The sequence below is a fragment of the Monomorium pharaonis genome, chromosome 1 (assembly GCF_013373865.1).
Source record: "Monomorium pharaonis isolate MP-MQ-018 chromosome 1, ASM1337386v2, whole genome shotgun sequence".
In the NCBI taxonomy this organism is placed as follows: Eukaryota; Metazoa; Arthropoda; class Insecta; order Hymenoptera; family Formicidae; genus Monomorium; species Monomorium pharaonis.
The window spans coordinates 11,859,952-11,873,918 of record NC_050467.1 but is presented as its reverse complement, the minus strand read 5'-3'; the positions used below and the strand labels follow the sequence as shown (position 1 = coordinate 11,873,918).

The 13,967-nt window shown below is 31.8% G+C and overlaps 1 protein-coding gene across 4 annotated transcripts in view; it reads left to right on the top strand.

Annotated features, from left to right (window-relative positions):
• LOC105833360 (WD and tetratricopeptide repeats protein 1) overlaps positions 1-13,069 on the top strand; it is a 213,377-nt gene extending 200,308 nt beyond the window's left edge. For all 4 annotated transcript variants that reach the window (XM_036294553.1, XM_036294560.1, XM_036294549.1 and 1 more), the window contains one exon: positions 12,470-13,069. In XM_036294553.1, coding sequence (XP_036150446.1) covers positions 12,470-12,676 — 207 coding nt within the window. In that variant the 3' untranslated portion in view covers positions 12,677-13,069. The remainder of the gene's footprint in view (positions 1-12,469) is intronic.
• Positions 13,070-13,967: the final 898 nt, after the last annotated feature.

Below are 13,967 nucleotides of genomic sequence, written 5' to 3'. Positions count from 1 at the left end.
CGACAGAACAAGTAAAAATAATTACTAGGGAATTACCAAAAAAGAAAGGCACAGAAGAAGGAATAACTAGCGATATATTAAAAACGGTGTCTTGTGTCATTGGAGAGGAATATTGTGATATAATAAATAAGTCATTGAGTGAGGGTTGTTTTTTGAAAGAGTGGAAAACATCCCCACGATAATTCCAATACCAAAAATAGAGAAACCTAAGAGGGCAAGTGATTATAGGCCTATTAATATATTACCAATATATGAAAAAGTACTAGAGATAATAGTTAAAAAGCAAATTGAGGTCTACCTAGAAAGTAATAATATCATAACGGAACATCAGTCGGGCTTCAGAAAAAATTATTCGTGTGAAACAGCAATTCAAACAGTTATAGATGAATGGAAATTGATTATTAGTGAGAGACAAATAGTAGGAGTTATTTTTGTAGATCTTAAACGAGCTTTCGAGACAATTGATAGAGAAAGATTATTAGAGAAATTATACCAGTATGGTATTACAGGAACAGTTCTAGAATGGTTTAGGTCGTACTTAAAAGATAGAATGCAACAAGTTCAATTTAATGATAGATGGTCTAAGATAATGACTACGGAATACGGAGTGCCACAGGGTTCGGTATTGGGCTAATTGTTGTTTATAATATATATGAATGATATTGTTAACGTTTGCTCGGATATGTGTAATATAAAAATGTTTGCGGACGATACCTTAATATATGTAACAGGTGAGAGTAGTGCGGAAGTAGAGAGGAAATTGAATATTGCATTTAACGTAGTGGAGGAATGGATGAATATTAATAAACTGAAGATGAATTCGGGGAAAACAAAATATATGTTAGTTAGAGGGATAAGAAAAGAATTGAGAGGCAATACTACTGTGAGATGTTTGGATGGAAATGAGATTGAGCGTGTAGAAGTAATAAAGTACTTGGGTATAATTATTGATGATAGACTTAGATTTAGCGGTCACTGTGATTACATGCTAAAGAAAATAGGGAAGAAGATAAGTTTTTTAAATAGAATAGGAAACTTTATCTCGGCTTACACTAGATGTACGATATACAAGACAATAATAGCACCTCACTTTGAGTATTGTGCGATGCTACTATTAGATATGGGAGATACATAGTTAAGTAGGCTCCAAAAAGTGCAAAATAGAGCTATGAGAGTCATATTGCAATGTGACAGACGTACCAAAGTTAAATGTATGCACCAAGCGTTGCAATTTATGACCATAAGACAAAGGCTGTATTACAACACGTGCATATTTATTTTTAAGATTTTAAATAATATGATGCCGGAGCAATTTAGTAATAGACTTAGAATAGTAGAGGGAGAACGCGAAACTAGGCAGACAGGGGATATTGTTATAGAATTTCGAAAAACAAGAAGCGCGCAAAAAAGTTTATTTTATGAGGGTGTGTTAATGTATAACGCATTACCACCCGAAGTTAAACATTGTAATCATTTAGAAATGTTTAAACGAATGCTAAAAGAGTTTGTTTTTAATGATGTAGCATAAAATTGTATATATATGTATTGAAAATAGCTGAGAAAGCTAATAAAAGATCAATCAATCAATCTCTCTCTCTCTCTCTCTCTCTCTCTCTCTCTCTCTCTCTTCCCCTCCTTCTCCCTCGAGGTTTTACATCGACACATTATCAATATTAAAGACACAATGAAAGGCACTTTAAACTCAAACGGTTCAATAATACACTACTTAACGAAACTGTCATTCATAACATAACCTCAACTATCACGCGCAAGCTGACGCGTGGCGCGAGCGAGCGACTGGCGACCTACGTGACTTAATACACGATGCTATAGTTGTGGGATATCGGCGCCGCCTTCTCACAGGTGGTGATTCCGGCGGTTCCCACTTGCTGGTTCGTCGAGGAAGTAGAGAATGAGACCAAAGGATTACAACGTAATAAACTTTTATTCTCTCTCGAGTACAACATAGGGAGATGCTCTCGCTTAGCGCGTCTAACCAACAACTGAACTGTGGCGCCGAATCTTCCCGCGCAGGGCAGCCACACGTACATCCACTAGTTCCTTTTTTCCTACTCTAGTGGTTCTCTCTTGTGGCCAATCCCCACATAGTGAGATGCGAACGCCACATGGTAGCGGATGCGTGAGATGGAATTTCGTCCCTCATTTTCGGCACCTGCATTACCCGCAGAGATACCTACAAGGTTGACGATAATGATAATAATGACGACGATGGCGTATCTTAAATGAAATTTTGGCATTTTGGACTTTGCGTCGCGATATCGCCACTTATAAGACATGTAAAGAAAAAATAAAAGTAGTTTTCTAATATAAATCGACCCCAAGCTTTCGATTGAGCCTAGTTAGAACTCGATCGGTTTAGCCGTTTTTGAGATCCAATAATCTCGGGTGCTCGCAAGTCGCGTACTCGCGTAAAGAGCACGGTCGGGCTCGCGCTGCGCATTCACTTGACGCGAGCCACTACCGTGTCTCTTGATATTATTCACTAACATTGTAACGTTTCTAAATATGTAGTTTTTAACGTTGTATACAACATCATTATGACATAACATTTAATAATATTTAAAAAATTTTAAAACATTTAATAAATGTTTTAAAAATGTTATAATAATATTAGGACAGCAATATTATTAAGTAATATTTTTAAAATATTTATGAAACATTAAGTCACAACGTCCCAGATAGCCAGTTAATATAATAAAGATATTAGCATCTTGTTACGCATTTATGTCGTCCCTTGTGCTTGTTTGCTAGCATTCGATGTCGGAAATAAAATTCTTTGCACGTTTCAAACATTATGCTAGCATTACTTAAGATCAGTGTCGAATGCTAGCAAATAACAGCACAAGGGACGACGTAAATGCGTAGCAAGATGCTAATATCTTAGCAACATGAGAACAATTTGTGCTCATACATACATTTGTGGCTATCTGGGGTTTAAAAAATTTATCTAAAATCAACATTTTAAAAACGTTAATCACACACGCGCACACACACACACACACACGCGCACACACACAATGTTTCTTGCTTACTGGGAAAGGCGCGTGATTTACTCGAAAAGTCGGTAATGTCAGTATCGTATGCTGTATCGCCCAGTGAACACAGTAAATATAGTAGCAATGTAACCGAATATAACAGGTTACATTACTCTAATGTTACACGTAACTTACATTTAAGTTACAATTTCCGACTCAGTAATATAACATGTTATATAACATGTTATCTAACCGTCAAACAACAGTTACCGTTGCGTTCCGTTTCACGTATGATGCGCATATCCTGTTTCTGAAAATGATAACATAAAGAGACTTCTAAAAGATAACATAATGATGTCAGAATGTTAACCAATGCGCTGTTTTTTGTGAACAGAAAGATATCATGAACTGATATCTAAAAGATTTCGTAAATCGGATATCTTTAAACTGCAACTAGAGAAAATAAAATAAAATAAATTTCATTTTTTAACCAATTATTTTTATCAACAGTACGTACTAAATTTACGACAAATTTTTCTTAATTAATTAAATTTAAATTTTATTATTTTATTTTATTCTTACTTGCCGCTGGTAGGTTTTGAACCCGGGACCTTAGTGAGGTCCCTATGACGAACCTAGTACTCTATCCGCTACGCCAATTTGACTCATCGATATGGGTACTTGTTATTGTCTACAACTCTACATATACCTATATGTTATAAACTGATGCAATTATATTATTTTTTATAAAAGCAATTAAATTTTGCAAAACATTAAAAGTAAATAGCATTAATTTATTTACTTATTAATTTCATTGTTAAATTAATTTTTTTCCATAACCTTAATAATTTGATGGAAATTGCGATCTATTTAGCACTAATACTTTGAAGCGTTTAAATGGTTAATTAGATTGTTAACTATATAGATCATATTTTAAGAAAAATTAAATAGTACATTTATTATCCTGTTTTTGTTCAGTACATAATGAATTTAGATTTTGTGCACTTTTTTGTGCGCAGTAATTGTAGACAAACCGTTATTTTTAAAAACATTATCTTTATGATAATTTTTTTAAATATCAAAAGGATCTTTCATTCAGGATGTTATAGTGTTGTCTGATTTCTGAGTCAACTACGACGTACGCATCGTTCCGTAAGTAACATTGATACGAGCGTGTTATGTTACGATTATACAATTTTTTGTTACATAACTGTAACGCCAAAACGATGTATAACAGTTATATTACTTGCGTATAACAAATGTTGCATAACAGATTATTTCCATGTTATATACCTCATACTTATCACAAGAATAACAATGTTACATTACATGTAACTTCCATGTTATATTGCCGTTATAAAATGTATTCACTGGGCGATCACGCGTGCCCCTGAACAGTTTGCCGCGCAATCCGTCGTACTGTTCTGTATCATCTTGCAACACCCTGTACAAAACTCATATTTTCAATTTTTTTGTGATGCATGAAAATTCGACCACATCGAGCTAGTTTAATATGCATCAACGTTTTATCCTTCATCTATGCTGCCTTGTTTTCAAAGTTTTGCATTTTGAAACCTCTCTATCTTCAAAACCTTCTGCACTTTAACTCTACATTTTACAATGATGCCACGCCTGTCATCCGTTTTCAGACTCCACTTTCTATTCCTTTACATTATTCTACGAAATTCGGGTTGCCTTCTTATTTATGACCGCTAAATATTACATTTTTTCCCAAATGACATTTAATCCTTGTCACTTTGTCCGTCCTACTGCTTCTTTATTTATTTCGTGTCAATTTAAGTGATTTACGATTTTTTTTCTTATGTCATTACGTTCATGAATTGTGATTTGAATTAATTGACCACCATTGATCATCTACCGTATTTACCAGATCAGGCCACGGATGAATTTTGGTCATGGTGACTGTTGATATTTTTTTTCCATTTTTACAAAAGTATTGACATTGATTGATACAAATGGCTGTCAAACAAAAATCATAGAAAATTTCTGTTATTTGTATCTTGTAGGGATCTTTTTCCTTTATTTTGAGTGGTTGTTCATTGCTGTGCGATTTTTTTTGGACCGAGTTATTAATATTTTAAGAAAAAATGATTATTTTGACTTTCATCGCTTATTACTCGTGAACAGATCAATATACAGCGCTCAGTAAAAAGTATTGAAAAACCGAAAGTTTGAATTTTCGACTGTTTTTATTAATTTTTTTATAGATTTACTTTTTTAAACAACAAATCGCGTTCAAATATTACGTAAAAAATCGCATATTTTACGGTTTTTTATTTAATTGAATATATTGTCGTGAAGAAAGATCTAATCACATCGCTAAAGCAAAGTTTTATAGTACGATTACTCTTTAGTAATAAAAACTAACGTTCTTTGATAAATTGCTTGTAAATGTTTTTATATGTTTATGCACTTCTTAATACCCTGCACCCAATGGATTTTTATTTTTGGCTAAAGAGAATCTGCAAAATAAGTGGATTTTTTGCCCGTTTTTGCCCTTGCTTTTGGAATCGATTTTTATGTCAAATGATAGCTTATGATAAGACATTATTTAAAAAAAGTTTCACGTTGAGCATACGTCTGGTTTACTTATAACCTGTATATGTAACTGAAATCAGGTTCTTTTATCAATTACGGATGGTTTTTAGAGGGTGGAAGTCTAGACTGAGGGTAATCAACAAATTCAAATAACCTTCCTGAAGAATGTCTGAGTGCATTTTTGCGTTTAAAAAAATCTCAGAAATTAAGAAATCTTTTAAAGAAATCTGCGTTTAAAGAAATCTGCGTTTAAAGAAATCTTCAAAAGAATCTCACTACTCGTATAACTGGAACTTGGCCTTTATCGATTAGGAGTGGTTTTTTGGGGTTGGAAATCCCCTATATGAGGGTGATCAGCAAACTTAGGTAATGTTTCTGTACAATCCCCAGATGCATTTTTGTTTCTGAAAAAGTCTTATGAGGGTTGACACTTGAATACTAGGAAGCTTGTGCCGATTTTGATGAGGGATGGGTTTTGGGTTTGAAAGTCAAATATGAGGATAATTGGTTAACTCATATTGCTTTCATGAAAAAAATCTGTATGTATTTTGGTAACTCAAGAAATCCTGGGTGGATTGCTTCTTGTACAGCTAGAGTTTAGCATTACAATGTGATAATAATGCCACATTTTCTTTATGAAAGGTTCCAATTTTGACGCTTTATATCTAAAAAACGAGACGTATGCTCAACGTAAAACTTTTTTTTTAAAATAATGTCTTATATGCTATCATTTGACATAGAAATCAATTTTAAAATCGAGGGCCGAGAAACGGGCAGTTTTTGCAGACCTTCTTTGCTGCGAGTGCAACATGTTATTCGTTATGGCTTCCTGATCAAAAGTCTCAATGGGCACAAGATCCAAAAATCAATAGTTTTCGAGATGTTGAGTGTCAAAAGTCCGGTTTTTTTAAATGTAGATATAAGAATTGCGAACTTTAGTATACCTTTCTAAATCAACTCTTAAGAATATTTATAGCACAATATTAAGAGTGAGTTTATGTGCTTGTATATGATTTGTGCGTTGTGTATGTATACATGTGTGTGTACGCGCGCGAAAATGTTTCCTTTTTTTAGATTATATTTTATTTTAAATGTTAAAACTCGTATATATATCCTCATACACACAACACACACACGCGTGCGCGCGCGCGTTGGCTCACAAGCTAAGTATGGACAGGCCTCCCGTACGGAAAGAAACTATTAAAAACTATTGAAAAATAACTATTTAAAACTATTGAGAGAACTATTTGAAATTTCAAGTAGTAAATTCGGACATTACTATTGGAATCGTCAATAGTTTACTATTGAAATGAATAGTAACTATAGGCATTTACTATTTATTACTAATGGAATCGTTAATAGTTTACTACTGGTGTGAATAGTAACTGTAGGTGTTTACTATTCATTACTATTGAAATCGTCAATAGATTACTATTAAAGTGAATAGTAACTATAGGCGTATGTCAATAGTAATGAATAGTAATGTTCGAATTTACTACTTAAAATTTTGTAGTTCTCTTAATAGCTCATTTTTTACTCACAAAACATTTTTTTCTCACTTTTATACAAAAAATCTCGTGTATTTTGTGTTAGGTATTTTTGTTACAGCCTGTATATTAAATAATAATAATAATATAATATATAATATATTATATATTAATATATTATATTAGAATATGTAAATATTATAAACAAAAAAGCGAAGCCATCTCAAGGGATGGCACAGTCTTAGTGGGTTCAAATTTAATACAGTTCGAGGTTAGCTCATAGTGAAGATGGTGATGTAAAAATAATTTGTAAATGTCATTGTGCCGCTTTCGAGTTACACAGCGAACAAACAGACAGACACACCAAACAAATTTATTATAATAGATATATGTAATATGTGTATATATACGTTTTGCAAAATGTACAAGTTTTATAATTAAAATTTTTATATTGTAAAAATACATAAATCGTTATCCAATATTTATTAATTCTACCATGAATAAATAAATCTTATAATTTACAGAGTATATATGTGCGCGCGTGTGTGTGTGGCGTGTGTCGTGTGTGTCGTGTTTGAAATATTTTGAAGCCAAATGTAGAAAAATATTATGTGTTTGGATTTACAATTATTATCAAATCATTAGTAATATTACTCATAAATAGTTACTATTCATGTAGTTACTCTTCAATTACTGTTTAGTTAGGTAGTTGTAAATAGTTATTATTCGGAACTATGCGCCAGTAGTCGTAGTTACTATTTAATTGTTGTTCAGTTACGTAGTTACGATTAGTTACTATTTGAAACTATTCACCAATAATCGTAGTTACTTTTCAATTACTCTTTGGTTATATAGTCACGAATAGTTACTATTCAGAACTATTCACCAACAATTGTAGTTACTATTCAATTACTATTTATGCACGTAGTCACCAATAGTTACTATTCAAGTTACTACAGAAATTGAATAGTAACCATAAAAATTTGAATAGTTCTTAATAGTTCTCAATAGTTCCTTTCCATATGGGCTGAGTCTAAACTCTCCAAATGATAGTTTGAATAGTGAAATCTTTGAATTATGATGCGTGCGTGCGTGCGTGCGTGTGTGTGTGTGAGGGCTGGGGGGGGGGGTGTACATATGCGAGTTTTGACATTAAAATAAAATATAATCTAAAAAAGTGTATATTTTTGCACGCGCACACACACGTGTACACACACATACGCACAAAGCACATACAAGCACACAAACTTATCCTCAATATTGTTATGTTTACTCTGCATAAGTATTTTTAAAAGTTAATTTAGAAAGGTATGCTAAAGTTCATAATTTCCATATCTATATTTCCAAAAATTGGACTTTCGAAGCTCAGCATCTCGAAAACCATTAATTTTTGGACCTTGTGTCCATTGAGACTTTTGATCAAGAGGCCATAACGAATGATATATTGTACTCACAGCAAATTTGGTCGAGAACCAAAATCCATTGGTTGGGTGCGGAGTCGTTTGCCTAAGCGTTTCTCCCAACTTATCAATCAACATTGGAAAGTGCAAACGTTTAAGTTTTCATCGCTTTTTTGGCCTTACATTGATCTGTTCACGAATAAAAAGCGATGAAAAGCAAAATGACCATTTCTTCTTAAAATCTCAATAACTCGGTCAAAAAAAATCACACAGTAATGAACGACTACTTAAAATAAAAGGAAAAAAATCCCGCAAAAAGATGCAAATAACAAAAATTTTCCATTATTTTTTTCATGTCAATATGCAGCGCAGCAAAGTCGCATTAAAAATTTGCATTTTAACGCATCAAGTTTTATCATTAAGCTACATTGATATAAAAATAACTAAAATTGCCAAAAAACATTTGAAAAAAAAAAAATTTCAAGCTTTAAAAGGTTTTTTGGATTTTGTTTCTGCGATGATTTTTTGTTAAATTCCAAGTTGTTTGAAAATAATATAAATTTTCAGTATACTAAAAGTGTTCCATATTTTTTTTTTAGTAGTATGAAATTTTAAGAGGTATCTTTCAAAGTATGCACAATTGTATCAGTATAGTTTTAACAAGTAACAACATTTTCATGTTGGGGCTCAAAACATTTTAGACTACCCACGTAGCTAAAGAAATTAGAACACGCTTGCTATGGCAGGTTCTTTTATTACAATGATATTTTGTCATAGTTTTGTTTCGCGTGAAGTAAGCGCAGGAACGCTATATGTGAAAACGATTGGCATATATATAGATTTGATATGTGGGCGTCAATAACCGGCTGCATGGTATTTTGCAGAAATTGTCGTGGTAGAAGTAACTGTTATTTTCGAGAATATGCCTAATTGCGGTAAGTGGAGCGCGTTACGGCGCGCGAATACAATAATATGTAAGACTGGCTAGACTGTCGGCGGGAAGATGGCATAATTTATGCATGCAAATATCGCGCTGAATTAAGTAGGTGTTTATTATCACAACGAGAGTAATTTAAAATGAATAACGGACAGATTGGAAAATGCGGACAGTATTAATAAATTAAGGAGACAGGTAGATTACTAAAAAGACGCTCGGCGGAGACAAGATGCTTGACTTGCGCTTGATGTGAGGCAATTACGAAGTTGCTTCGAATGCTCGGTCACGAATGCTCAGCGAATGCGAAGCATCTTGCACTTCACCCCATGGCAAATCGGATCTCGTCGGGATCGAGGAGCAAATCATCATATCTGTCGCAAGACAAATGAGTTGATACTGGCGGACAACAGAGTGATCTGTTAATAATTTTTCAAACCTTTTTATGCCGACAAATTATTGTCTTCGGCATGTTCGCTTCAAAATCATTTCTTTCCGTTATCTGCGGAGTGGTGTGCATGTGCGTCGGCCATATACGCTAGTGCGTTTGTTTGGTCTTCACCGTGGCCGTTTGGATTTGTTTAATAGTGAAACCAGTATCTTGCGCCGTTTCGCCTTTGTTTTGGTCTTCACCGTGGCCGTTTGGATTTGTTTAATAGTGAAACCAGTAGCTTGCGCCGTTTCGCCTTTGTTTTTTGCCAATCGGCGGCTTTCGTAAAGGAATGACACGGATTATCTTCGGTGCCGTATCATTACAAACCTATTATTATTATTGTTATAAAGATTTTTGACTACCCGCTGTCTCGTGTGCGACTGCCATAAAAGATGAGCCGTTCACAATTGACTTCCACCAATTCAATAATTTTTTACCGCAGCGATTCTTTGATTACTCGTTTTTGAAGAATTACTCTTAGAAGTTACAAAAATTTTACGAAAATGACCCACGAGTACAAAATAAAAGTTAACATTAATATATAATACTTTCAAAATGTATTTTTATAAAAATTGACACAAAATGAACAAAAGTAAATATTAACACAATTTTTTATTTTTTACTTTTTGCAAAAACTATACACTGATACATACTTAACCTTCACTTGACGGAATGGGATCCTTAGAGGACCCCGACGATAAACGCCTATAAATTGGACAGTTTTTATGCAATTGACGTCAAAATTTGTATACAAGAGTTTTAAAGATTGCTGATTTCAAGTCTGATGTCGAAAATGCGAACTTCAAAATGGCAGACCTAAAATATCCATATAAAACGTAGAACTAAAATATACAAGTTTATGCAAAAACGTTCTTCTAATGGTTTTTGGAGTTGCTGATTACGAATTTGATGTCAAAAATGCAAAATTCAGAATGATGGATCCAAAATGGCGGACCTAAAATATCCATATACACTCCTCAAAAGAATTAAGGAGCAACAGTTTTTTACAAAAAAATTGTCAAAAACTTTGAAACACTGCAACTTCACAAAAAATTATCCTACTGAAACGAACAAAAAAGCAAATTAAAGTTTGAAATGTTTACTTAAAAATCCTTTTAAGGTAATAACAATACATTTGTTAGTTTTGAAGTTATGTGACTTTGAAGCGGAATGAGGCAAATAAAAAAAAAATTTCAATTTTAACGCATCGCACCGAGTGAGGTAATTCTTTTTGACTTATTAAATCAAATTTAAATGAAAGATTGTTTTTTTAACTGTAAATTCGTGTTTTACTTTTGTGTGTACAATTTTTTTTGCCAAGTTATTTTACTTTAAACAAAAAAATTCTTAAACTTTAATAGCTCATATTGGGTGAACAGATCATTGTACAGAAATGAAAAAAAAAGTATTTTGAAGCTTAAGGTATCAGCTTTTAAGTCGTGAAACAAAATTTCAGATTTGATTTCTTTTTGTATGCCGTTTTGCATTTCGAAGTCAATTCTAAAATTTCGGTCGACAATACACATGACTGCGCATTATGGAAAAGTCATTCTTTTGGAAAAGTCAGTCTAAAGTTAAATATCTCTGTTAAAAATGGTCGAATCTTAAAAAATCAAAGTGAATTTTGAAGAACACATTTTTAACTTTTATTCTTAAACTAGAGCAACCGAAAGAATGACTTTTTCATAATGCGCAGTCATGTGTATTGTCGACATACTGAAATTTTAGAGTTTACCTTGAAATGCAAAACGGCATACAAAAAGAAATCAAATCTGAAATTTTGTCTCATGACTTAAAAGCTGATATCTGAAGCTTAAAAATGCTTTTTTTTTTCATTTCTGTACAATGATCTGTTCACCCAATATGGCCTATTAAAGTTTAAGAATTCTTTTTTTGTTTAAAGTAAAATAACTTAGCAAGAAAAAATTGTACAAACAAAAGTAAAACACGAATTTACAGTTAAAAGAACAATCTTTCACTTAAATTTGGTTTAATAAGTCAAAAAAAATTATCTTACTCGATGCGATGAGTTAAAATTGAGATTTTTATTTTTTTATTTGCCTTATTCCGCTTCAAAGTCGCATAACTTCAAAACTAACGAATGTATTATTATGACCATAAAAGCATTTTAAAGTAAACATTTCAAGATAATTTCAAACATTTCAAACTTTAATTTGTTTTTTGTTTGTTTTAGTAGGATAATTTTTTGTAAAGTTGCAGTATTTCAAAGTTTTTGACAATTTTTTTGTGAAAACTGTTGTCTCCTTAATTCTTTTGAGGAGTGTATATGGATATTTTAGGTCCGTCATTCTGAATTTTTCATTTTTGACATTAAATTCGTAATCAGCAACCTCAAAAACCGTTAGAAGAACGTTTTTGTATAAACTTGTATATTTTGATTCTACGTTTTGTATAGATATTTAAGTCTGCCATTTTGAATTTTGCATTTTCGATTCATCAGATTTGAAATCAGCAATCTTTAAAAACTTTGTATGCAAATTTTGACGTCAATTGCATAAAAACTGTCCAATTTATAAACGTTTATCTTTGGGGTCTTTTGCGTTAATCGTGGAGACGATTAAGGCAAAAGACTCAAAAGATATAATATGTAAAACGTTACAATTCCATTTTTTAATCTTAATTTTAAAACATTTTTACAGGACGGTAGTGTGAATGAAAGAGAAATTCAGAATTTAGATGATGCCGCATCGGCTAATCAAATACGCATGAACAGCGATCCATTTGAATTAATGCTGATGAACATGGGATACAGATTTCCTGTTCCGCAGCATGAATTCAGCGATGAGGACAACGAGGATCAGCACGATCAACCAATAACGCAAGCTTTGAATTGCAGACCAAGCTAAATTTTGTAAAAATACAGAAAGAAACTTTAGTAGTTAACAGTGATTAAATAATTGAAAATTTATCTTAATATATTGTCATCTGCCACATACTTTAATCTTATTTATTTATTTTTTCTTCTTTTACCAATATATCTCGAAGCAACATATATTCTCTTTTTTTGTTGTCATTATAATCTATTAAGTATCTTTGTAAGATACTTAGCATATGCAAGATAGAATGGTATTTATCAGGTGTTGTGGATATGTGTTAACAAAAGCGAAAAACTTTTGAACAAGAATTATATTTTAAGTATTGTAAGAAGTAGTTGTAATATACCATGTTATATTTTTTTGTATAAAATAACTTAACTTTTATTTTATATAAAATACGAAAGCATTATTATATATGTAAAATCAGGATTTGATAACTTAATATTTCTTAAAATTAATGTTGAATTAATTTAATTACGTTAAAAGTTACATTAAGATTAAATTAATTTAAATTAAACGTTAAGTTTGAAAATTATTTACTTGAATTAAAATGTATTTTTTTTAATTAGATTATTTGGAAAATAAAATAATTACAGTAATAAATTATTAAATAAAAATATTTTATTTTTAAATTAAGTTTGTGTAGAATAACAAAAAAATGCTGTTTTTATATGAGAATGTATTTTTTTTATACATAAGTAAATTTTTAATGTGAGAAAACACTTAAATTAAAGTTCCTGTAATGTCAATAATTACTAGTTGAAGTTAAAAATTAATTCGATTAAAATTAATTTTTTACTCTCCCCCTATTCTCCTTCTTTTCCCTCCTCTTTTTCTCTTTCTCGTTTAAAGCGTTTCTTCGAAAAAACAATTTTTTTAAAAATTACCTGAAAATTGAATTATATTACTCAAAAAAGAATAGGGAACATTTTTCGTATACTGAAAATTTAAGCTAGCTTCGAACCGCTAAAATTCATCAAAAAATCAGTAGAAACAAAATCCAAAAAGCATTTAGAGCTTGAAACTTCTTTAAATACTTTTTGGCGATTCTAATTTTTTTTAACATGGCACAATGATAAAGATTTTGATCCATTGAAATAAAATTTTTTAATACGACTTTGCTGCGCTGCATCTGACGTGAAAAAAATCATAAAGAATTTCTATTATTTGGATCTTATAGCGGGATTTTTTTCCCTTATTTCGAGTGGTCGTTCATTGCTGTGCGATTTTTTTGACCGAGTTATTGAAATTTTAAGAAAAAAATGGTTATTTTGACTTTCATCGCTTATTATTGGTGAATAAATCAATGTACAGAACTCCG